The sequence below is a fragment of the Labrus mixtus genome, chromosome 5, assembly GCF_963584025.1.
Source record: "Labrus mixtus chromosome 5, fLabMix1.1, whole genome shotgun sequence".
Lineage (NCBI taxonomy): Eukaryota > Metazoa > Chordata > Actinopteri > Labriformes > Labridae > Labrus > Labrus mixtus.
The window spans coordinates 17,271,048-17,297,976 of NC_083616.1; the positions used below are offsets into that span (position 1 = coordinate 17,271,048).

At 37.9% G+C, this 26,929-nt stretch overlaps 1 protein-coding gene across 1 annotated transcript; it reads left to right on the forward strand.

The window, feature by feature from the left end:
• The first annotated feature begins 4,019 nt into the window (after positions 1 to 4,019).
• npffr2a (neuropeptide FF receptor 2a) lies at positions 4,020 to 25,704 on the forward strand. Its single transcript, XM_061038274.1, has 4 exons — positions 4,020 to 4,239; positions 9,979 to 10,313; positions 20,238 to 20,337; positions 24,174 to 25,704. Exons 2-4 carry the CDS (start codon positions 9,986 to 9,988, stop codon positions 25,024 to 25,026), a joined length of 1,281 nt encoding a protein of 426 aa, XP_060894257.1. The 5' UTR covers positions 4,020 to 4,239; positions 9,979 to 9,985; the 3' UTR covers positions 25,027 to 25,704.
• The last annotated feature ends 1,225 nt before the right edge of the window (positions 25,705 to 26,929 follow it).

Below are 26,929 nucleotides of genomic sequence, written 5' to 3' on the forward strand. Positions count from 1 at the left end.
TCGATGCTCAAACATGGTTTTTAATGCAAAATTAAATGAAAAGAATAGAAATACCCCACATGAAGAGAAATGTGAAGGCTCAAACTGTTCTTAAAGAGCCTGGAGCCATGAGGGGTTGAATAAAGATTAAAGTCAATTGACCCTAATATGAACCATCTATCAGCCATTCTCCTGAACGGCAGGAGGAGCCCAGAGGAGGGACTCCAGAGAGAGTTGGATCGTGAACTGAGTGAGCAATGTTCAAAATGTGAGGGTTTTGATTCACTAACATATTGTCATTCAAAAACTGATCCGTAAGGAACTATAACTGAAAGTTGGAAACAGCAGGTTGGATGCTGGTCTGTAGTTATCTGGCATAGATGCATCCAAATTATTTCTCTTCAGAGGAGGTTTAACTATGGCAGTTTTAAAAGCAGTAGGGAAAACATCCATCTGTAGAGAATAGTTAAAAAATGTTAAGAGGGTCGAAATTAAAAAAGCCATGAAAGTAAAAAAAAATGATGTTGGGATGGGATCTAAAAGGCACGTTGCTGTTCTAAGTTGAGGAATAACTTTTCCAAGCATTTTAGCATCAACCAGGACAAATTCCTCGAGTGTTTACTCATTTTAAAACAAAGATTCTTGAGGTTGTTTTTGTACGATATATATTTGATAGTGGGGCAGATTTGATCTAATAAAATCAATTTTACTTCTGAAGTGGACTGCAAGATCTTCACAGGATCAAGTGAAATATATCCCAATACAGTTGCATGGCATGAACTAAAATATGCGATTGTATTCAATGTTAATGATTTTCTGGTACAGGGTTACTGATATTATGTTAAGTGTTATATATCATATCTATAACATGTAATATTGTCTCTTACGGGTGATATAACCAGGTAGAAAAAGATATCTGGGAATTCGAGGTGTTTAGTTGGATCATTCGTTCAGTTTTTTAAACCGTATTGGACATAAATTCCATCATATTCTGATCAGTGTATAAATATATATTTTTTTGTCAATTGACAGTAATGAATCAGTGTGACATGACAGCTTGTAAACGCTAGCATCAGAGATTAAAATCTGCACATTTCTATTATTGTTGGGATCTCTTTGCCGGAACAAGCCAGACATACCGCCTGTCATGAAGCCATCCTTGTTGAGGGAGATACAAAGCTCAGAATTTGGATTTGATGGCAACATGACGATGCTGAGCTGGCTATGTGCCGAAGAAGGTAAAGGCTGTTGCCCCCCTGAGCACCATGCATGATGACAAAGCAGTGGATGACAACAGTGCGAGGAAGTGATCCAGTACTGTAACAAAACAAAAGGAGGAAAAAACTAAACACAGCCACCACCCAGCCACAGAAGACATCAGACAGGAGGGCGGTTCTATAACAGTGATATGTGTATGTTATGTGTGACAAAGTGAAAAATAAAAATATTTCAAATATTAAATGTATTATTGTGTGATCCTAATTGCTGCTAAAATAATTAATTTAATAACATTATAATATGTCTTTAAATCACACTTGATAACATGGTTTATTAAATGATAAAATACATTAATTTATAAATTATAGCAAAGAAACACCCAGCCATGCATGCAATCACATGAATGCGGCTCATTTTTGACCCATGTTGTACATTAGAGGGGGTAGGCATAGCTTGTGTATCAAAGGGTTAAATGGTCAATGGTTGAGAAGAGGATTTTTGGATTATTGTGATTATCATTTATTAAATTTGAGAATTAGCCCTGCTCGCTTGTTTAATTGCCTTGTTATAAAAGCTTTTTCACCAAGCGAGAAATTGCCACCTTCTCTCTGCTATTCAACAGTTTCTCTTCAATTGAAAGATGTCTTTGTTTCTCCATGGAGGTGTTGGATTTGTTGTGATTTTTTCAAGTTTTAATAGTGCCACTGTGTCAAGTGTCAAGCGTTTTCTGTTAAAACAGTCTACAATGAAATCACAAAAGGAAGGTAAAGTGTGTAGCCACTTCAGTTGAAAGACTGAAAGTTCTTCACAGTCTTTTCTAGATTTTCCTGTTACTTTCCTGTTAAATCATTTACAGTAAAAAAAGACACAGAAATGGTCAGGCAAGCCCACATCCACATCTCGCTCTCTCTCTCTCTCTCTCTCTCTGTGCATATACAGTACATCATATTACTGCATGTATCTATCTATCTATATCTATAGCTCTCTTAGGCTCCTCGTGTGGTGATTGGACATTTCTGTGTATTTTCCCTTGTTTGTTGCTTGTGTTTTTTTTCCTTTCAGAGGCTGGGTGTGGCTTATTGGCTGCTGGAGCTCTCTGCAATCACTCACCTGTTTGTCATCTGTAATCACCGGCTGCAGCATTTATACCCTGGTTCAACCCTCCCAAATTGCCAGATTATTTCCGCCTACACAGTGGTAGATCGGCTTTTCAGTATCAGTAGACTTTTTTGTGCTTTGGATTACCTGTCACTAATTATTCCCTTCTCTTCTTTTTTCCCCAGTGCCTCCAACCAACGAGCTCCAGCGCCTCACCACCCAGCCTCTCATTCAAGCCTCCCCAGCCTTCACCAGCCTCACTTCAATAAATACCCCTGTACCCACCACCCTGTTTTCCGGTCTTGCTTTTGGGTCCACTTAAAAACCTTTAAGATCATAACACCTCGAGATCGTTGGTTGACGGCCTGCCAGAATAAAAGGGACAATGCAATTTAACATAATTTCATTCCAAAGCATGAAACTGATGTGCTGCATAAAGAGTATATAGCTATTGCTATTTTTCAACCCTTGTCCCTAGTTGAGCCTTTGTGTAAACAAACAGATTAAAAATGTACAACATTCGGTTACATAAAACCCCATAACACTATATGAGGATACATTAAAATACATGTACAACAATACAAATGCTATGAACCAGTTTAAAATAAAGTTTAAGATACTATAAGTGCTGCAGGTCCATCAGTGCTGAGCTACATTTTAGTTAAAAACATGCAATCAATATTATTATCTAAAATCAGGTAATTGATAAGAAATGTTTTGTTTAAAAGAGATCTAACATTTAAAAGTCATTATGCCTTTTTGTTTGTCATTTAAGTGGTTTTACCAGTGAAGTCAGTCAGATGGAGCAAAAAGCAGAAAAAATGTAAACTTTCCAACAAGGATAAAAAGCTTGAACCAGCTCCTTCCTGTGACCACTTAACATTATCTTTCTGAAAACGTCATTGCTTGTGTCCCCTTCTCTTGTTGTTCAGTTTTTCTGTTGAACCTTGAAGCCCACTCTGATGTTTTTTTTACTGAACATGGTGACAGCTGCAGCAGCCAACAAAGCTCTTTCCTGAACTAGATTCAGATAAAAATCTGCTCAGTGATTCAAACTCTCTGTCTCTATGCCAATGTAAGTCTTTTTAAAAATTTTTTACATTCAATTGATCAAGTTCAGCATGATATCAGTCAGAAAAGGTATCAGTGACATCAGATGTATCAATTCAAATTGAGAATCACGAGCAGCTAAAAATTCATGCTGAATTAAACAATTACAATGATTTAATCTAAATTCCAAAAAAAATCTTTCAACTAACTGTGAATAAAGCTTTATTTTTATGTTTAAAATATAATCTCTGGGTAATTAAAAAAACACATGTAATTACTGGATCAATGAAACATTTCATTTAAAAAAAATTTTTTTAATTGTTTTATTACATCAGGATTTTTGGCATACAAATAGCCACCATCATCAAGTTCTTTTTCTAATTTTTCTTTAGCGCTGTCATTTCATTTAGTAATCGGTAAAACGCGAAGCATCGGTGTGCTCCGCGGCTCAGACCATCTGCGACCTGCCCTCTCACTGTCATCACCACATCTGACAGTTTTTATAATAGTCGACTCTTGGCATTTCAGAGATAGCATTTGGGAGAGATCAGGGGGATATCACTCAACCATAGCCTGTTCATCCCACTCTCATCCCTCCCCCTTTCGCTCCCAACGTCACCGCATCAAATACGGACGGCTCGGGCTGGAAACGCTCCACTCGCGCTCTGAGCGGCTGCTTGAGCGCATCTCTGTTCCACATGAAGCGCGTCAAGCGGACGCACATGAAGCCGGACTGAAAGTCGATACAGCCGGGACGAAGCCAGACGTTTTCATTTTCCTTGACGCCTGTGGGTTTTCTCCCCTCTGTGTTAATGCATGTCTTCTTCACAGGAAAGGAGACTTTTTTTTTTACTTTACTTTTCCTCATCGTCAGTTTGACTTGAATAAACCAAGGTAAGAGAAGTTAATTTGCTTATTTTACAATCACAAGTGCATATTATGGCACGTCGGGTGCCTCTTAAATGTATGTATGGAAACTAATTTTCTTTTTTATGATTGATTACTTAAGTTCAATAGTGTCGTTGAGGTCTTAACAGGGTATTTCAGGTCAAAAAGTGATTCGGTGCGCGTATTGTTATCTCTCCTGCTATCTGTATTTCCAGCCAATTCCTTACGCTTTGGTGCGCCGATCACCATGCGGACACAGAAACCTCTTTGTCCAGGAGCGGTCATTCATGCATGGTCTTCTGAAGTTCGCGTGCCCATCCCATGGCGCGATCTTACGCGCAGACTTCTAGCAGAACAGAACAACCAGTAGTCAAATGACCCTTCACGGTGAAGTAACATTTGGCCATCAGCGCGTGTGACGCGCAAAAGCCGTTATATGCGCGTAATGTTAATCTTTGCATGTATTCTTAAGCAGCTCAGGTCCCGTCTGCACTAAGGAAAAGTGAAGTTCATGTTTGGTTGCAGTACCCTTAGTGCTGCTAATGGGAAACTAGGGCCATAGGGTGCATGCTAGTCACCAAGGGCTGGGGACTTAACCTTCCCGAAGCTCATGGAAGCACAATGAACTGGAATAGAAGGCTGAACATACTCATCAAAACAAAAATCAAAACAAATAACTTAGTCATGTTGAGATTTATATGACTGTGCTGTGAAATAAGCCTTTAAACCATTTGGTTCCCCTGACTGTTTCTCGGATGTATTTAAGGCTGTTGAAGTGGAACATAAGACATGTATCAAACTGGAGGCAAGGTGATCAGTGTAGCATTAAATCATGCACTGTTACTTTGTAGAATGATTGTCATTTCAGTCACGTCCCTTTGTGACAGACCAAATCAAATATATTATACAACAAGAAAAAAATGAAGTTAAGATTAGGAAGGTTTTGTGAACATACACATTATTTCCCTGCTGTCTCCTTCCTCTTGAGCTTAGGTATTTCTCAGGGAGGCAAGTGAAGGATTATTCCTCTTATTAGGTGTCTTTGAGGGACAGTTTAGAGGATTTATGGGATTTATGAAGAGTGATAGCCCTAGCTGAACCCAACAAATAAGGTTATATTGTTTAAGTCTGGGACATCTTGACAGTATTGGTTTCCAACCCATCTGCAGCCAGTATCAGTGAGACTGACATGAAGTGTGATAACATCGAGGAGAGAATGACATAATGAAGCCTGTAGTTGATGGAGCCCGATTTCTTTCTGTTCTTTGAATTATTAAATGTAGTTTGCAGGGGTCAGAAAGGCAGCCTAGGGATGCTTACAGAAAAGTTAGTGTTAATGAGTCTTAATGAACGGTTGGTTAGGTTAAACTTTAATATTAGGCAAGGTGTAATTTCCAGAATACATAGTTTAAGCCTCTCTCACATCGTTTTTGCAAAACACAGATTCTGTGGACTATTGAATAGTTTTCATTTCAAGAAAACATACTTACCCGGAGTACAATATCTTTACCTATAACCTTGATCTGACATATAATAATGTGTTTTACTTGACTCTACATAGTTATAACTGCACATTGAAAGCAAATCTTTATCTAAGATCTGAAACCAGGATCATATGACCACAAACATAGCACACACTGTTTTCCACCAGCACGAAAATGTCATGTATGAAGGTAACTGCTTGCTGAGAATGTTGTTCCCTCTCAGTATGGAAACAGATTCTTAAAGCACCTTTACTGGACCCTAATGATTGACATTAAATCCCTTAGAATGACATAGTTGAGCTGTGACTCACACCCACATTCTTAGTGAGCACTGTACAGTAACAACCACACAACAGAGAGTCCTCTCTGGACAAATTGATCTCTTTACAAAACCACTGCAATCTCTTCATGTTGGCAGTGGAAGCAATTCACTGAACTCATGAAGGGAAATGGATAAGGAGAAAGATGTAATCAAGGCAGTTACAGTGAATGGATAGATTTTCAGACCAAGATGAGGAAGGCTTTGACTTTTAAAAGGATGTAATTAGATTTTTGGATCTATATATCTGTGCTCTCACACAGAATATGGGTTAATAATATAGGTGCATCTATCCCTCCTATATGATTCTCTTTAAATATACCCAAACCATCAAAACAACCGATCTGACCATGTATACTTTTCGTTAAATTGGTAATGGAAAAAAAAAGAACTACAACTTCCTGCTCAAGCTCTAATTAGCACACTAACTTTGTTCGATTCTCTTTACTTAAATCCTTCAGAAACCCCCAAAGTGAAGCCAATCCTTTTCATTTAACGAGAGTTTTGCCAGTTTAGGGAGAGATAAAATATAAAACCATCACATTTTCTTTCTTTCTTCAGAGGTCAGAGATATGAGATTTAGGCTCAAGATGAAATTAAATTGGTTAAATTGTGTTGAATCCCACAGAGCCTAGCTCATCACATCTCTTAAAACATCTGATCCAGAGAAATGTGTTTTGGACCTGCCACATCCTTTGGGTACACACAAATCACATTTATGGGTGGCTTATTCTGTGGTTCACTGCCTGAACTGACTGATGCACGAGTGTCCACAGGAAGCAGCAAATCAGTTTGTACATTTGATATGATTTAAAGCTAAGAACATTCATCATTTCAGACATGATTAGATCTGCATTCACCTTAGACTCTACAAACCTACCAGGACACATCTACGTCTCTATAAATAAGTCATTTAATCTGCAGAGTTGGCGTCACATTAAAGAGCTTCTAATCCCATGCTTCCCCAGTTCCTTCAATTGGCCACCCATGTTCCCTCTATTAGCCTTTTTATGTTTTATTCACACTTATTTTTTATTCATTTCATTCAGACGGAAAGAGCAGCGGTAAGCCTATTGTGAGATTTTACCACCAGCGAGGTTCACGACCATCAATGACAATAACTCCAGAATAATGGACCACACTTTTACAGACATTTCTTTGGCAGTATTTATAAAGGAAGGATTTTTAATTGGTCTGAAAATGTGGCTAAGGGAATACATTGGAATATTTAACTGCGAAGCCAAGGACATCGTCTTGACAGGTAACATGTTTTCCCACCATGAGAATCTTTAACATTCTCCCCGAGCATTACCAAAGTGACATCCATCATGAAAACACATTGTCATCAGATATATAATTAGGATTTCAAAGTGTTACAGCTGCAGTTATTTGATGCAAATCTCCGCGCCCCTTGCTTATTTCACGGGTAGATTCTGTCGCAGCTGTTTATTCCATGTTGACATAGAGGGAATATCCACTTGAAAACACTTGTGCACCTCAGGAACAGCTGCTAGGGAAGCGGTGACGTTCATTTTTCAGTTGCTATTTCGTGTTCCACTTGTGGACAACAATTATTTTCTAATTTCTCTGCAGTTTCCAGGGAGGCTACGACAAAGACGACGCTTACAAAGATTACAATCTATGAAGGACTTATTTTTGAGTTTTTATGTTTTACCGTGACTACAATTTCTGCAAATTTAAGTCTGAAGACCAGAAGACTTTTAATTTAAGTCCTTATCAATTGTGTCTAAAGCCATGCCTGTCTTTATAGGAAACATGTATACATTCAGACTTGTGTTTTCAATTCAACAAGTACTTAAGGGATCTTAGACCCCCTTTTGAGGCTGCATTAGACATTATGCCCAATTATTCTACACATACTGTAGTGCATAAAAATCCTTCCCGTGATCACCAGAAACCCAATTAAAGCAAATTTGGACCAAAGAATGTTCCTTGAAAACTGATCTGCATTATGCAGTAATTTAATGAATTCTATTCCAAAGCAGTGGAACAGGAATTTTAATTACTAAACTTTAATTACTTACTTAATTACTACTTATTACACCAGAAAAGACCACTAATTAAACTTGAACAGGCAGATACATGGGTTATAAAGGGACTGCACTTGTGTACCTCCTCTATAGTCCTTCAACCTATCAAAAGGCTTTACTGCCACACCCATTCATACAATGATGGCAGATAATGCTAACTCATTTTAACTTGCACTCAGACATCGATGGCTATGTCTTTGGGGTTCAGTATCTCATGCAAGGATAAGCTGTAGTAGGGAGGATCAAACCGTCAGTGCTCAGTTTTTTAGAACTCTTTTAGAACTCTCTTAATCTGCAGCCAGCGTAGTTCAAAGTTTAATTTAGCACTTCAGAAGATTTCATAATTGTATTGTTAGATTATTGTTGACCTTGTCCATGGTACAACTGAAGCTGAAGGAAAAAATATTGATTTATCATTTTTTAGAAACTAATCTGTTAATCTTTAAATAAAAAAGCAAAATTGAGATTACAAATAAATTAGAATTTAAAAAAAGATTAGATTCATTGATTTAAATTAGTTTTTTAAAGTCAATTTTCACTATTTTAGAATGCAAAATGAACAGGGTTTCTATATCAACAGAAGAAAGGCCAAGAAGCAACACACAGCCCTCCTCTTGTTTTAGGATCAAGAGAACACCCTCCAAACCATATGCTCTTCTCATTCATCTCTCAACACCTACACGCATCCGAGGGCTTTTCAAAGCATCCTTAAAGGAAATTCATAAAATCACTAGCTGGAGAAGATGAAGGGCGGCAGAGGGAGAGCATGCATTTCATCATCATGAAATAAAGTAATGCACCGAACATCACAGATTGATGCTGAAGCACAAAGAGCAAAGCTTCATCTCCATCATCAGTCATTTCTGATTTTCATCTCAACAGTACAAAGGATGAACACATTGTAATGCATCTCTTTGCTGAAGTTAGGTTACCGCAGAGTTAAATTCCATCAAACTTTTATCTTCTGGCTTCACATCTGTTACTTTCCCCATTTAATCCATGGTAGCAACTTTTGTCTGACAAGCTGATGTTTGGCTTTAAACTCTTTTTTTTCTCACGCTAATTAAGGAAGTGTCATATTGTCAGGGATCGTAATGAGCATTTGGCTCAATCGCTCAACTTACTGCATTAACTTGTCAATGTTCTGGAAACATACAGTACATTTGAAGAGCTGAGACTGTGTCTGATTTCTCAGTCACTCTGGTGGACTCTAATGACACTAATGGCATTACAATCAATTATGCACACCCTACATATTAATAGAAGTGTGAGACTGTGTCATACATGTATTCCTGATTACAGTTCTAGCTTGAAGCTGTACTACTTGTTATATTTGCCAATGGTGGAGTGAAAAGTCTCCCATGAGATGACGAATGCACAGAGTTATAACTGCAGTTCTACTCAGCTTGTGAGGCGCCTTCAACAGTTCAATTCAATGAACATTATTTATCCGTTAGGGGCTTTCTATGTGCAAATGCAGCAGTGCAAACACAACATGAAGCTAGGCAGACAGAAAAAGAAGAAAATATACCAGTGCAGTTTAAAATATTGCCAATAAGAGTAAGTTGGACTATAAATGTCTATGAATGAGTAAATAACTGCTTGTAACTGTTGTATTTTATACATTAGACTTTTTCATTTCTCAGAATGTAAAGATCACATTACTAAAAAAGGTTTTTGGCATGGATACAGCTATATTTTTCTTGTTCTATATTGCAAAGTCTTTTTCAAGGTTTTCAGGGAAATCATTTTCTTCTTTCTTCAACTCTTAAGTAGCAAACGTTTGACCTCTGAACAACAGCACTAGTTTGGTTACAATTATTGAAATCTTAATGGAAAGCAATTTGATTCACATGAAGTAATCTGCCTGTCTTTCTTCTTTTGTTTTTAGGTTTAAAATGAACGAAGGACTTGTGAACAACTTGACTCAACTGTATGACAACTGGACTCTTTATAACTCCTCTGAGGAGTCCGTCATACCCAGGAACAACATCACATATGTCGGATTTTACCTGCATCAGCCGTCCACAGCAGCCATCTTCATTGTGTCCTACCTGCTCATCTTCCTTGTGTGCATGGTGGGGAACGGAGTGGTGTGTTTCATCGTTCTGAGGAGCAAAAACATGCGGACTGTCACCAACTTGTTCATCCTAAACCTCGCTGTGAGTGACCTGTTGGTTGGGATTTTCTGCATGCCCACAACACTACTAGACAACATAATAACAGGTGAGCAGGACAGTATAAGACGGTTTCATTAAAACTCTTATGCTGTGTGAAAAAAGTGGGAATTTTTAACAGAGTTGACTGCATGGTTATACATAATTCTACTAGTTAATTGGTTGTTCTAACACTTCGGTCCAGGCTAATATCTGGGCAATTATTGGCCTGGTTGCTGTAATGCTTGTTACAGTTATTCATGCTTCCATGAGGACAGATCTGCTATGTGACCCCCCAAATTCTTTTTTCGTCTTGTGCCACTAGTAGATCAAATTTTCCACATGATGAACACATACTCTCATGACAAGATACCTCAAAAGATGTAACCCAATAGCCATAACTATTCAGTAAATGTCTATGTAATTTAATTAAGAAATTCATGTTACACAAATGCATCACTCCCCATGGCATTGGTTATTTCCAGGCTTGTATTCGAGGACAACTAGGCTGAAATGTATTTGAAAAAGAGGAAAATCTCAACATCTGTTAAATAGGGAACTATTTTGCTAAATTACATTTCACTGAATAATTATTTTTGAAATATACCAAGTCCCCCCCCAACATTTAACTATTGTTTGATTTGCTGCATTGAGCATTAAAAATTGGAATTTCATCTTTCAAACAAATATCCCCTGATGACAGGCTGTTACTTTATGTCCTGGTTTGAATCTGTTCTTTTGTGTTATTCAAATATTTTCAATCATCTCTCTATCATCTACATTGTTCTTAGATTTGTGTTGCCAGGCAACGTTTTATGTATACGTTTTATGTGGAATCGCTATTTTTTTTTTCTTTTTAATTACATCATGGTGACATTCATTATGATGTTTTAAACACATGCCTCCTTGTGTTCCTGTAAAGAAAACAGTTTAAGTTGTAGGGAAGTCCTAGTCCTATAATGAATTCATCATTCATGGGATTAACACTTGAGCTCTATAGATTGAAACTCCTTTGTTAACCATTTGAATTATCCGGCATCTAAGATAGATTGTAAGCATTTAAGTTTCTTTGGTATTTTATGGCTCTTTGAACAGAGTTTGACAATAGTAACTTGTTTATACTACTGGCGATATAGTAAACTGTAATCGTTTTTCCCAGTTGCGACCCTCAGGCCTAAATTCACACAAGGCAGGAGAAAAAAAAACAGATTTCTGCGGCAAGGCCATATCTTTATTTCTCCTCCAAACAACAATTTTGTTTTCTCTTGTGTAATGAAGCATCACAGCTTGTCAGAGCTGCTAGCCTTTTAAATCCTATGATTAACATTCATCCCTGACCCCCTCATCAGTGATAATACTATATTCAGTGCAGGGCTGCCTTTCCTTGTGAATTTAGACACCATAAGTATGGCCCAATGAACTATACATTGAAGCCATCCCACGCAACACGAACCTCGTGATGCTTATTGAATGATGTATTGTTTTAGCAGCCTGTGGTGATCTAAAGTAAGATATAAGGCTCAGGGGGATGACATTGTGGTTTGTCTTTGAGGGAGCAGTTATTCCTGATATACATGAACTAGAGGCAGAACTTTTACAAATTGTGTTCATTGGGCTTGACAGTTGGCTCTCCATGACACAAATTTATCACAAGCAAAATGTAGCCTTATATGGTTAACTATAATAATGCCATGTGAATAACAAAAGAATTTGTTGTGAATGTAGTGACTGTGAATCATCAACTAAATTGCTTTATTCACCTCCAGAGAACATTTAGTAGGCACTAATGTGAATAAATAGATACTTACACACAATGCCTTTCTCTTCACAAAAGCAGCATTATTGTCTTAATCAAGAGCATGTCAGACCCTGACATTGAGTTTAGGGAAATCCAGCAGGCAGAGAGCTTTGTATGATTAAATCCCTGGGACAATGACGTAACCTAGAATTAAATCCTGAAACATTATGGACAGCTTGCGAATCTCAGAAATAAACAAGAATGAAAGCTTATTAGTTTTGCTTATAGTTTATCACATTCCAAAATTATCAAAAGTTTTAGATTAAGCTCTTTGGCAGAGAATGTCTATCCTCAGCTAAATTAAGCAGAGAGCTGTGATCAACATCTGATGCTCAGTGAATTATGTTACCAGGCTTCCTATCCTAAAGTATTATTATTTCCTCTTTTTAAAGCAAAAACAGAATACGTTTGAGTGCGGGTTGAATGGAGTGCATAAGGTGTGCACAAGTTTAAAATGTAAATGTGCTTTCTAATTGACACTTAAAGTAGAGGTCCTATGGCAGCAGATGAGTCGAACCTTTCAACATAAATAGACTGTTTGATGCCATAATTTAAAACTTTGGCTCAGTACTACTATAAAAAAACAATGCTCAGTACCTCTTTTTACCAGGGGAAAACATTTGTCAATTAATTACCAACCAACAATGCTTGGGAGGAAAACTGTCACTGAACCAAATTTACCTTGAAATCTAATTAAGTCTTTAATAAAATACCTCTACATCATCAAGCCTTGAATGACTATAAGTGTATCTCTGTTTCTGAAGGGAACCCTTCATTGTGCCTGAAATTAGATTGCTTTTTTTTTATCTGTATGGAGGCACTCTTGAGCATCAACCCTTCGGCTGTGCTATGTAGCCCCCATCCATCAGTCTGCAATCTCTGAGGTTGGATTCTCCTCTGTTCTTTCTTTGTCTTGGGAAAATACAAAGACCCGAAAATGTGTCTCTGTCTGACCGAGGATTGGGTCAAGCCTAACAAAGACGCAGAGAAAAAGAAACACTTGCAAAGGATGTTGCTCACTCTGAAGCTCGACTCAAAAAAAATCTTGAGGCAATTCAATGTTCAAAAAGGAGCGAAAAGACTTGCAAAACTAAAATATGAGGATTTCATCCATAGCAAGATCAGCCAAAAGAAACTCTTTCAAACAATCCAGTGAAATCTGTTTATACACATTCTTTTTAGAACGTTAATTTAGTTCTAAAGATCACCTGGGGATCTAGCGTTGCACCCTGTGACACCCCTGCTGCTAAACTGAGAATATCCAGCCCTGGAAGAGCAGAAACTGTGATATCTGCTTCATCACTCCCCTGCTGGGTGCACAGACTGAGTGACATCCTGTGACATACAAGCTTTAAAAGTACAAGATTGCTGCAGAACAAATGTTCCTGGCTTGAACCCATTTAAATTAGTTCTAGATGAAGCCATGCCTCTGCAAACATGCACCCAGCCGGGCATCTGTTCATTCTTATAAGAACAAGCAAAGTAAGAAAAAAAAAAAACATTTATACAATCCAATGAGAAAGGTGTTATTTGTAAAATGCTCTACCGTTAACATGTTTGGCATAAAGGAGCATATTGACACCAATAGACTGAAGGTTTCAAACAGCCTAGGAGAAGTGTCAACCAGAGCGAGGTCTTAAAGAGCCCATATTATGCCCTTTTTGGGGTTCATATATTTAATCTATGTACCTACTAAAGTATGTTCAAAATAGCTAAACTTTGAAAAAAGTGTCTGTTTTCATGTACTGCCGCTCCATGCACCGACTCGCTTCTGACTCTCTCTCTAAGGCTCTGAAGTGACCACGTTCAGAATCCCCACGTGTGTCAAGTCTGATCTGATTGGTCGGCCTGTCGGCTCTGCCGTAATTGGTCAGTTGCTCAGCACGGTTCTCGGAAATGTCCCGCCTCTTTTACCATATTGGGAATGCAGCCACTGGCTCCGTCCGAGGGGAGCATAAACATTAGCACCTTAGCACTACTGTGCTACCGCAGGCTGCGTCATATCGTGGGCGTGCTACAGAAGTTAACGGGCGTGCAACATGAGCTGCAGGGCTTGCCACAACGAGCCAATGGGCTTAGATCAGTGATCTCACACTGACAATGACGTCGGACTGACAAACTTTTATCGAGGGGGGCTAGAACCGAGTGTTACATGCGGCTAATGCTACAGCTAACAGGAGGACGTAGGAGAAGCCGTGTTTCCGCGGACTTTGAATTTTTGCACATAAATGTGCCTAAACATGCACAGGACACATGGAAAACACACTAAAGAGCATATAAAACCAGAAAAAGCATAATATGGGACCTTTGATGATAGTCTTAAACCACAATTTCTAACACCAGAAATCCCACATGGCAAATGGATGTGACTTGTGGAAAAGCAGATTTTCTCTCAGTAATACCAGGTAAAATGTTAAAATTCAGCGAACACATCTCTGGATAGAAAACAGACATTGTTGTCATACCAGGCCTTACACATTGGACATTAGTTGTGCATAGTCTTTCTGTCTGTATTGACAGGCAAAATTCAAATCACCAATTTCTCCATTTGAGGTGGGTTTAGGATACCCAGGAGCTGTAGTCAAATATACCCATGTACCCCCTCTGTTAAAGAAATATTGTTATCAGAGTGTCACCAAGAACATCCATTCAACAGACCTACAATCTCTGAGCAGCTGAGAAAAGAATTGCTTGAAAACTGTATGACTTTGATAACTTAGCGTTAGTCAAAACCTGCTGTTGTGGACCAATATATTGACCAGACTAAGACACACTCTGATGACATAGCAGCTCTTAGTGGCTACACCACGAGTGAACAAAGCATAATGAAAACATTGAAATACTTTAGTCTGGAGTAAACAAAATAATATTGTAGATGCGCCGTCAAGTGAGAGGATAGAACATAGACTTGATTGTTTGCAGATTGAAGCAAATAGGCAAACAAAGGAACATCTTTGTATTCATAACATGAACTTTTACTAAAGCCTTTTTATCAGAGAGGGTTACATGCATTTGACATTTACTGTTTATTGTCTTCAGCATTTAATGGGGCCACTTTTTTGTTGATGCTTCAGTCTGAAAACAAAGTGGATCAAAATACAACTACCGGAATGTCACAATACAAACTTGATTATAATGTCAAAGAGTTTTATGTAATTAATTGATGTTGTTTTTAAAAAAAATAATCTATTCAGCTCTCTGCCCAGACAGCTAATTAAAAAGCATCCCAATTATTTTGAATAGTATTGGGATGTGTTTCCATTGGGGCTCAGCTGTTGCCAATTCATCAACTCAAATAAAAACCCAGCATGTGTCAGTCTGAGGTCCCAAAGGTGCCAGAGCTTGTCGGTGTATAAACTGTCAAACAGAAATCAGAGAGTCATGGATCTGAAGAGGACTGTGCAACATTTTCTGCTGCACTGGGATTCCATAAAGCCCAGCTGGCTTTGTATGGGGAAAGTAAATAAATATTTGATCATGTTTGAACTGATGAGATTCTAAATATTGATTTGATTATGCTAAACAGGAGGCTTGTGCAGGCTTTTGTTGTATTAGATTCATGAAGTCCTTTGACTCTTTTTCAAAGATCAACAAAGCAGAAATGGAATATACAGTAAACATGGCCAGGGCTTGATCATAAACACAAATGGATATTGATTAATTAGGAAGTGTTGCAGAATATTAAGTTTGCAGATAACAGGGATAGGGATCCTCTCCATTATGTGTCTGTGTTTCCATTTAAAACAAAAGATGTGAAATAGTTTTGAATGAAAGAAACATTTAAGAATTTTAACTGGGATGGAAAAAGCGATGCCTGGAAGAAGGGTCAAGTTGATTCATACTGCAGATTGCAAAAAGGCAAGTGAAAGACTGAGAGAGCAGAATGTGAAAGCCTTACTGGGTGTCACAGATGACATTGGACTCACTCAGCTGTAGCACAAAGTACCACGTCAATCAGAAGCAAGCCAGAGCTCATCACCTGTCCACCAGTATCTCAGTCAGGACTACTTGAGATGACAGCATCATGATATGGGTTGGACACTCGGTCAGCCAATGACATTGGACAGGTTGATAATTGAAAGTGATGCAGACTGTAAAGCTGAATACAGGAAATCCGTTAGAGGGGACAAGTGTTGGTTCAGATGAAGTTTACTAGACTTCAGTGCCTTTGAAGCTGTGACTTCATATAGGATACAAATATCCCCTGGACATGTTCAACCGTTTTTGTGACATTTGTATCCCTCTGCCTCTGAGTGTTTGTATTGTTGATGAGTGATCAGTTAGACAGAGCATTTTGCTCCCATTTCCTTCGCATTCTGCTTCATCCGTTAAGCCTCTTGTTTTGGCCACAGAGTGCCCTGTTCAGACTCTATAACAAGCATTCTGCCACTGTCTCTCAAATAAATGTTTCTTCTAATGCTCCATTGGGATGTTTGCAGTGTAAGATGATCTAATTGAAAATCATGGAGATATTGCCTGCTGCAGGCAGAAACACAGATTTTTTTTTTAGTGTATCAAACTTTTCTCTTTTAGCTGTTCGAGATAGGCAGACCTGCGCATATACGTTGGCTGTGTTTATCGATGAATAGATTTTGAGACGATGCAAATTTGACATCATGAAATGTTACTGTTTTAGCATTGCTCGTTGTGCAATGACACACTAACTGTATACTAAACAAGAGTAAAGTTACTCTACTGAAAAAATGCACGTCAAGGACTTTTTGACTCATGATTTAATGAACATTTACTATTTTAAACTACAGTATGTAATTTAATTTATTAATTGATTCAGCTGCCAGGGGGCTCTCAATCAAAACAATAACAAAAAGACATAGAGACTGCAGGAATCATGGGAATTCTCTACTCTGACGTTAAACAGCAGGCCCATCTGTTTCAGAACAGACTTAAAACATGAGTCAAGCGTCTGCAGTAGTTAATAATGAAACAAATGAGGGATCATTAAGTGGGCTGTGATACCAGACATTCAGTTAGTAGGCAGCTCATGATCCGTCAGGGCTGCAGGTCACAGTACTTACCATTTTCTGCCTACAGTGAGGGTGACATTTTTGTAAAGGAATCAGGCTTTGCTATAAGTGTGGGTCACAGTTTTGTCTAAATGCTGTTTGCTTACAGTTTGTAAGTGCTTCAAACTAAAATAAATTAAAGAGAAAATTTTGTTCAACAGTCTGTTACCTTGAATATTAATCAATTAAGCCAAATAGAACAATGAAGTGTTTGGACAATCCAATTATATGAAGAAGAGTGAACGGAACATATTGGTTTAAGGGCTTTCATTTTCAGCCACAACAACTTTTTTTTTTTTTTTACCATTTGTCGGTTTTGGGTGGCTTCATATTGCTAAGCTTCTATACTGGTTGATTTGTTATTGGGAAAATCACAACCTAGCTACCCTTACACTTGTTCTGCTTCCTTGTCTATTTTAAAAGGTCGCATATTGTGCAAAATACACTTTGCCATATTTTTCTAACACCAATATGTGTCCATAGTCTGTTTACAAACCAGTTATGAGAAAAGTCCACCCTCTCCGTCTTTTGCCTGCTCCACTTTGCAGAAAATGTGTGCTCAAACGGGACGTTTGGAGATGTTCCCTTCATTACATCACAAAGGGCAGTAACCCCTCCCCCAGTTTGTTGACACTCCCACAGCTAGGTGTTTGTTCTGCCCTCTGAGTCTGCCTTCTCACCATAAACTATAGGGCATGGAATGAGAGAGCCAGAGTCACACAAGCCCTTCCAGACACAGCTCATTTGCATTTAAAGCTACAAGACACAGAATCAGCCTGTTCTGAGCAGGGCTGAAATAGAGTATATAGACAAAGTAAAATACAGCATCAGAGTGGATTTTTAACAAGAAACTTTACAGACATGTTTTTGGGAGCTCTGAGACTTATTTTAACTTGTTGAAAAGGAGTTTAATATGTGACTTTTAATGTAATTTAAAAATCATTTAATATTGTGCTTTACTTACCAGACTTCTATTGTTAATCTATTAGAAATAATTATTTGAATTTAACATTTGTGATTTTTATATTTCATGTTTATTTGGCAATCTGTTCCGCCCTTCCCAGTGACACTGAACCAAATCACTCTCTTCAGTATATAGACCTTTGCTGCACTGAGCACTTTAAACACACTGCACCTTTAACAATAATGACTGGATGTAGTATTTGTAGTAATGTATTGAGACAGGTTGTTTCTAAAGGAGGTTGTTTTTAATTTATTGTTAAATTGGTTGTTTTCTGTTAAAATCGTATGTGCCAAGCAAAATCCCTAGCTGAATTATTTGGGCTGTGTTTGAACAAGGCTGCCAGTGGCTTTCTTTGCATTTCCATGTGGCACATTTAGAGTGTCTTAAAAATTGAAAAATGTAATAAAAGGTATTTTAAATTTGAATTATAGTAATTATTCAACCCCTGCTGTCATTAATCATGATTAGGTTTTTTTTGTATCGATTGACAGCACCAACTTTAACCTCTAAAAGGCTTCTATTTTTCGAGCTGACTGGGCTGAACTTTGCTGTGTTGGTCATGTCACAAGAGTTGAGCTTACTGCCAAGACTTCAACGTCTGAAATTGCTAAAGAAATGCCTACTCATACTTTCAAATTAGCCTAATTGCCTGTAAACTTTATTTTATTTCTCTACATCAAAGCCCTTGGCCATCTGTAATGTGATTGGCCATGCTTTGAAAATACAGAAGTGACCTGGGTCAAAGTCGAAATAAGTTTAATTTAAATTTAGAACAGGAAGTCGTTTGGGATCAACTAAAGGGACGCTGCCATCAGCTTCGGAGTAATCACTCCCTGTCTCTAGTGGGGACCTTTGTCAGTGATGTCACTGTTTGTTGATTGCTGTCAAACAAGAAGAATTTCCCATTTGGGACAATCAAGTCTAATTTTAAGTCGAAGTCTTTATAACAAAGACACTGTAAACATCTTTTTACACGTTTACAAAGAAAATGCCCTCGATTGTATAGGTTTTACCATAGTATCAGTTGTATCCATCAACTAGAAAAACAAATATTTCAGGCAAGTATCTGTATTTCTCCTGAGTGTAAGGCAGTCTTCAATGCTGATGTTGATCACATTTTACATTTCAGTAGTGTCCTAGTGATGCAGGCCTTCTTTCTCAAATGTAAAAGTCATTTTGTACATTCATAGTAGGGGTGTTGAAATGAATCGTTTCTGCGATGCATTTCTTATCTGTCCTATCCATATTCTGTATTAATGCCATAATAGGACATAATCCATTATTGTGTTACTGATGTTGCTTGTAGATTTTCCAGTCTTTGCTGAACCTACATAATTTATTTATGTTGGTTTACAATGTAAGACATTTTTGTTGACATTGATTTCTAAAGCGGTTTCTAAACACCTACCACACATGACAGTATGACTACTGTCAGCTTTCTGTTGCAAATCAAATGAAGAATCTTGCTTGTATAGATTTAGGTTTAGATTGCCTTAAACATGATTATGATTTAAAGGTTATCCAGAAGCTCTCTGCATGGAGAGGTGGGGTTCATTGGGTTAAAGAATCTCAATGGGTATAGAGAAGGATGTAGCTTGTTTTTTTCATTGTGAAGACCAAGAAGAGATATTTGCTGAAATTACAAGTATCATTTTCTAACCTTAATCATCTCCCTTAGAGACATAGAAAATATTAAGGAAAATCACAGAGTGAGTATCCTGTGAAATTCTTCCTTAACAAAATGTATCTTCCTTGCTGGAACAACATCTTCATTCTCAGATTTACTTCTTAGCTTGCACATATCTCAGCTTACACATCATACACACCTCCAACAGAGCTTTAAATCATCAGTCAACCTTAATTCAAGAAGTGTTGGAGAATTTTACAAAAGCCAGGGGTTATACTGATAACAGTCTGAAGCCAGGGATCAATTTGAGCCAGCCACAACAAGACACCTACACTGTCATCACCTCTGCTATTAGGGCACCAGCAGCTCTGATTAAACACATCTAAGAATGCGATTTTAGCCCCTCAAGACATTTACATGTCACATTACTGCATGCAAAGCCCTTCAACTGTGTACTCTGATGTGTCTGTGGGTGTGAATCAGTTTGATGCAGTCAGTCTCACTTCACACATGAGCTGCTGTTCTGTCTGTACTTGTTTTCCTGGTTGTAAATCCGCTGAATGCATCTCTCCTGTCAACAGGATGGCCTTTTGGAAGCCTTGTCTGCAAAATGAGTGGCATGGTTCAGGGGATTTCTGTGTCAGCATCCGTCTTTACTCTGGTGGCTATTGCTGTTGACAGGTAAGATGGTTTATTTTAACGCTACATTACCTCTAAGCACCTTTTTTTCATAGGAATTGTGTCTTGAAAAAGTGGAAAAGAAAACAGAAACAACCAAAAGCCACCATGGCTATGTTTACATGGCAAGCCTTTAAATTCAGTAAGTAATTTTTTCTCAGATTGGATTTTTTTTTGGCTACATATTACTTTTTAAATGTGACGTGTATCAGACCCCCTGGTGAAATGGTCACACTCCTGAACTGACCCCCATGCGCAAAAGAACAACAAAGACATCAAACGCAGCAAAACACGCAGAATTTATAATGGCCATCCATCCATCAATCCATCAATTTTTTTCCTCTTATCTGAGGTCAGGTCACAGTGGGAGCAGACATCCCTCTCCCCAGCATTGTTTTCCACTCCTTGGTGGTTTTGAGGTGTTCCAATGCCAGATGGGATATTCAGTATAAACCCTCCAGTGAGCTCTGGGTCTACGCCGGGGTCTACACCCAGATGAGCGTGCCTGGAATACATCTAGGAAGTCCTGGAGGAATTCTAATAAAATGCCTGAACCACCGCAACTGGCTGTTTTTAAATGCAAAGGAGTACAGGCTCTAACCTGAGCTCCCCACTCATCTCCAACCACCCTTCAGAGGAAACTCATTTTTGCAGCTTGCATCCATCGTCTCATCCTTTCGGTCATTAGCCAAAGCTCATGACCATAGGTTGGGGATGGAACGAGAAGAGGGAAGGTCTTAAGGCTCTGCTCCCTGTTCAAGACGATCTGGTACAAAGCCCACATCAATCCTGATGCTGCACCCATTGGCTTATCAAGCTCATGATCCATCCTACCCACACTTGTCAACAAAAACCCAAGATACTTGGACTCCTTCACTTCTAACTGAAAATTGAAAGTGCAAGACATTGTGATTGGTGGATTCATAGTAGCAGCTTTATTTATGACTCTAACAGCTCTTTTCTGGACTTAAATTATGGGATCAATATTTGCTTTATATGTTTCCACAGACCTAAACACAGTATGTCAGCATGATAGTTGAACAATATAATATATTCAGGCAAACTCAGAAAGACACTAACTGTTTTCTTTCTAGAGATGTCCTCTGTTTCTAAGGTCTTATTCTGCAAATGAAAGACAACAAAAATAAATGTATTAAGGAAAACATTCAGTCTCTACTAATTTATTAACCAGCACCTCGAATTGTTGTACCTCAGATATACACATATTTTGTTCTTATTTAAAAAACTAACAATCATTTTAGACAGTGAAACTTGGAGTTTATAACATTTTTACCCAGTGAACTCAATACAATTATCTTTATCAGACTCCAGGCAAAATATAAGCTATTTACTTTTATTTATTTACAATGTATGTGCAATATCTTTAAAATACGTTTTAAAAAAAAGATCATACAACATTTATAAGTAGAAAATTCACACAAATGCATACTCCTGCTTCAGATCACCTCCTGAGCACTGCCCTTGAGCAAGGCCGCTCCGTCACTCTGACATCTCTCCATTAATGCATGTCCATAGGATCCTGTTTCTGCATGTGTGTGTTCATGACTTACAGAGTGTAAAAACTCAATAAAAGTAAATCGTAATCTTAATCAATAAAAGTAAATCTTAATCTTTTGTACCAACGTTTTTCAGACATGTGTATGCATGTAGTTGAGTGGATAACGGCATGAAGGAAATAATATTTTTAATTAATAGAAGTACTTTGCAACTTTTAATTTAAGAGACAAATTGAAACTTTTCAAATTTTGATGATATTCTCCTCTTTTATTTCCCTCCAATGATAGAGATTGGCGTGATTGTACGGCTTTCTCATCTCTTTTCTTATATTTGTCCTCTCCTCCTTTGAACAAGTGTCTTCTTGATCGAGCCGAATTGCTTAATTGCTATTCATGAAGATGACAACAATTGGATGTAAATCCTGCATAATCTCTTCGAAAAAACATTGAAGGGGGCTGCAGAGGCTCACAGTGGGGAAAGAACAGTTTGTGGCAGAGGGTAGAGCTCAGTGAACAGACTCCTGCAGTGGAGTTACAGCAGCTGCATTTTCTACAGCAGACTGTGAAAATAACGGATCTGGTATTTAACCGTTGCCCTGTCGTCAGACGCCAGAGGTGCAGTGATGTCACTCTGTGGCAATCTCAAGTCACTGGATGCTGTCTGAGCCTTTGGAAAGGACAGGAGGAGGTTGAAACGCTTCAACATTTAATGGTCAAAGTCACCTTACATACTGTATCTATCAGACTTGGCAGTCTTTGCTAGTCTTTCCTGATGTCACCGTGCCTCCTGACATACCTGTTAGGTGACATTATCAATTACATTTAAGGTTCTTAAACAAGGGCCCATAAGGCAACTGAAGAGAAACATGGATTTTCAATGGGAAACATGATGAGCAAAATAGAAGTTGCAAAAGTGTAATGTGGGATCAAAAGAAAGTGCTCTAATGCTAGAAAGGCCTTCCTGCTAACCTGAATCTTTTGTTTGCCAATAAATATTCTGCTAAGCTAGTTACAATATGTTGTTTCTACAATTTTTTTAAAGACTGAATCTAAAAACTACTTCCTTAATTTGTGTGTGTACAGAGATTGAAAAACAGAAAAGTTTGAGAACAGGTTTATTTTAGGGCCGTCAAACAGAACATTTATAATAGTAATTAACTGCAGAATTTCAACAACTATTCATGATTAATCACATTTTTAATTGCATGTTTAAAATTCCAGTCTTTTATTGATAAACCAGTGTGGTCTGACACCATGATTAAGAGGTATAAAGAAAACAGCTTCAAATCACACACTCATCATTTTTTTAATGACAACACGGTTTCACACTAAGAAATATGCAGGAGTGCGTAAAAAATGACTCACTGACATCCAATTATTCCCGGTTAATGTGACAGCATTTGCACATGTCAGAAGTTCCTTAGTTTCACTTTATGAATACAAGCTTGAATTACAGTAAAAACTATTGACTATTGCTTTTATTGCATACTGAACTCTACATTTAATGATTAATTCATTAAATTCATTAATTATTGACTCACTCTATGATGTAATAAAATTATAACACTATTAGGAGAAAAATATTTGGCCTGCCCCATAATGTAATAACTGACCCAAAAGTACTACGTTTTGGGCTCAGCATCTTGTTACATTATCGACCAGTTATTACATTTGGGGTTTTATTACATTTTTTTTAATTAAATTTCGGGCTCAGCACTTTTGTTACATTATTGACCAGATATTACATTTCGGGTTTTGTTACATTTTTTTTTATAACATTTCGGGTCGTTGTTACATTTCGGGCTCTAACAAGCCTGTCAATACAGAAAGAGCTTAGATTTGTCCATGTACACCTACATAGAATATTGCTGTCCATAAAACCAATCTGATGACAAATTAATTCCTTTGAAGGGGCAGAAAATACCCTGAACTTAAATTATACCCTAATCACGTATCAGGTGTGAACTCCGAATTCTAATGTTTCACCATAAAAGAAGATGTTGTTGCAACTGTCTTACAAATGTTCAGTGTCCCAAATGTTTGGTGACAGTCCTGACCTGAAATCTATAATATACACAAGTTATTTAAGTGCTTGGTTGTTTGTGTTCTCTGGCACCACATAATTGACACAGTTGACAATCAAGGTAAAAAAATATCCGAGAGTCCTTTTCCTGCTTTTTACAGCTCATATTATATTGTTTTTTGCCATTTAAAGTAAAATGTGTTTGCTATTATTGATTGGCTTGTGTAAACATATACTGTATTTTCAAACATGTTAAGTGTACATGTTCCTTATCCGGTCTTTTTTCAATCCCTTTGCAGATTCAGATGCATTGTCTACCCATTCAAGCAAAAACTGACCATATCCACAGCGACCCTGATAATAGTTATTATCTGGGTTCTTGCTGTTTCCATCATGTGTCCCTCTGGGGTAATGCTACAAGTAACCAAGGAGCAAACCATCCGGGTGTTACTGGGCTATGACAACAAAACCACCCCTTTTTACTGGTGCAGAGAGAACTGGCCAAACCAGGAGATGAGGAAGATTTACACCACCGTTCTGTTTGCAAACATCTACCTTGCTCCTCTTTCCCTCATTGTTATCATGTATGCCAGGATCGGCATTACTCTTTTCAAAACAGCAGTTCCAACTGGAGGGAAGCCAGGCCATGACCACCGACACTCTGTGTCCAAAAAGAAGCAGAGGGTGATTAAAATGCTTCTGATAGTTGCACTGTTGTTCATCATTTCCTGGTTGCCTCTGTGGACCCTTATGATGCTGAGCGACTATGCCAGCCTGACAGAGCAGCAGTACAGAATCATCAACATTTACATTTACCCGTTTGCCCACTGGCTAGCCTTCTTCAACAGCAGTGTCAACCCCATCATCTACGGTTTCTACAATGAAAATTTCCGCAGAGGATTCCAAACTGTATTTAAGTTTAGCCTGTGTGCGGCAGATGGACAACGGAGGAAAACCTACTCGCACAGGCTTCAGGGGAACTCTGTGCTTCCGGCTAATAATGCACAGACCTCCCTGGAACCCATTTCTCTCAACAGCCTGGATAAGAACACTTCCAGGCGACTCAATCATGTCACTGAACAGGACTTGGTAATGGAGGACTTGGAGAAGGGCTCTTGCAGCAGTGGGGGTGTGACTGCAGTGTCTATTTGAGTGACACAGAGACATTCTTCTAGGTGATAAGCTAAGTTGTTCACATTTCAAGAAAACGCTTGCCTGAAAAGGATTTTTCAACACTGTGAAAATAATTGTAATGAAAAAAATACAATACGGGAAGGAATTGACTGGTAAAGCAGTAATATATGCTTTTCACTTTCCTGCAACACTTACAATAGACAGAGCAGGATACCTCAGTGTTTGCTCAGAAAAACAAGTACACATCAAAAGCTAATATTCAAATTACCAATTTTTTTTAAACCTTTGCTTATCACCTTTAAGACACACAATGTATGTTGCACATATTGTGCCGTTTAAAAATGAAAGCAGATTATTCTGCTAGAATTGAAAAAAAAGGATCAGTTGATATTACACTGATAACAGGTTACTTTCCTGCTTACTAATTCTGTATGTAAAAATGTATAAAGGTGCATCAGCCACAATGTACTTTGATGTTTGCAGAGCAGATTTCAAAAGAAAAGTAATCAAATGTTCTTGTAGATTGGCACATGCAACAGAACAGAGCATTTGCCCACATTAGTCACTTATTGGTAATTGCTATTGGGAATAAAAGGTACTTCAACTACTCTTGAGTAGGAATGTCATGTTGTCTATTTCATGAGGCAGATTTTTTTATAAACCAAAGTGCAGTACAAAATAAAATAATAAAAAAGCCCCATGCTAGAAACATGAATCACACATCAGTTGAAAAAGGCTAACCTAAAGGACAACTACTTCACCTTTAAGACATGAAAGCCAACATTAATGATGAATACAGATTTTTAATATCAGACTAAAAAAACATTTAGATGCAGAGAACAAAAGAATGCTTTTGCTGTTCGTCTACAAACTTTCACTTTTAAATGAATGTTATATCCATGCATTAACACTGGAATCTGCTCTGACAGCATGTACATTAAAGGTGTAATGATGCTGAAGTAAATATGGATTTATCCGTGAATATCTCATGAGGCTGTTAAGAATGTGCCATGTCGACTCATCTCAGAAAACTTTTACTGTTTATTTTTCTTTCTATGAAGAGTTTTGTGCATTCACCCATTCAGAATATGGGGGAAAAAAACAGAAGGCTGTGGCCGCTTAACATGTATTGTCTTCTGTAAGTTGTTGTTATCGACTACCAGTGACAACGTGAATCTGTCTTTGTAAAGTGACTACTAACAACGTGCTTGCAAACATCCTTTGGTTCCAGTTATTTTACATACTTTAAATTTCTAATGTCAGTGATGACTGCTAATGTTTTAAAGGGGACATTTTTTCAATTTGAAAAGAAAATGTGAAAAAAACTGTATAAAAATGTCAACTTATTTCTGAAACCACACGTTTATAAAAGTATAAAAGAGTGATTTTCACAACATTTTATGAAACATGATGCAAGATGCAGCAATATCGAAGGTCAATCTATCGGTACAACAGTGCTTGAGTGATCCAATGGTGCATATTTGTTCACTCAAGAGCCTTTACAGCCGGGTTCAGACGAATATGTGCTGTATGGAGAATCTGTGCTGCATTGGAGGAAACATGTTTTATGTTTGCAAGACAGCTACTGTGCTGTTCCTCTTTCTTCAGCATAGACACACAGAGTGAACAGGAAAAATAAAGAGAGGCACTTAACAGACACTTAAGCTAATTTAAGGAAACAAAGCATGAAATGTTCAAGGTACAGCTAGGTTTTTAAAGCTTTGAAGTGACAGGAAGCTACAGGATGATGATGTTAAAACAAATCATGTCACACAAAAAGAAAATTGTCTCAGGGGTGCAAGGTGTTCACAAGCAGTATAAGTTCATGTATGCATCCTCACTTCAGATGTTATCAGACCATTAACTGGCCTGTTGTCAGTTGTTGTCATTACTATTAGAGTGCTTCAGATGGGGTTCATTC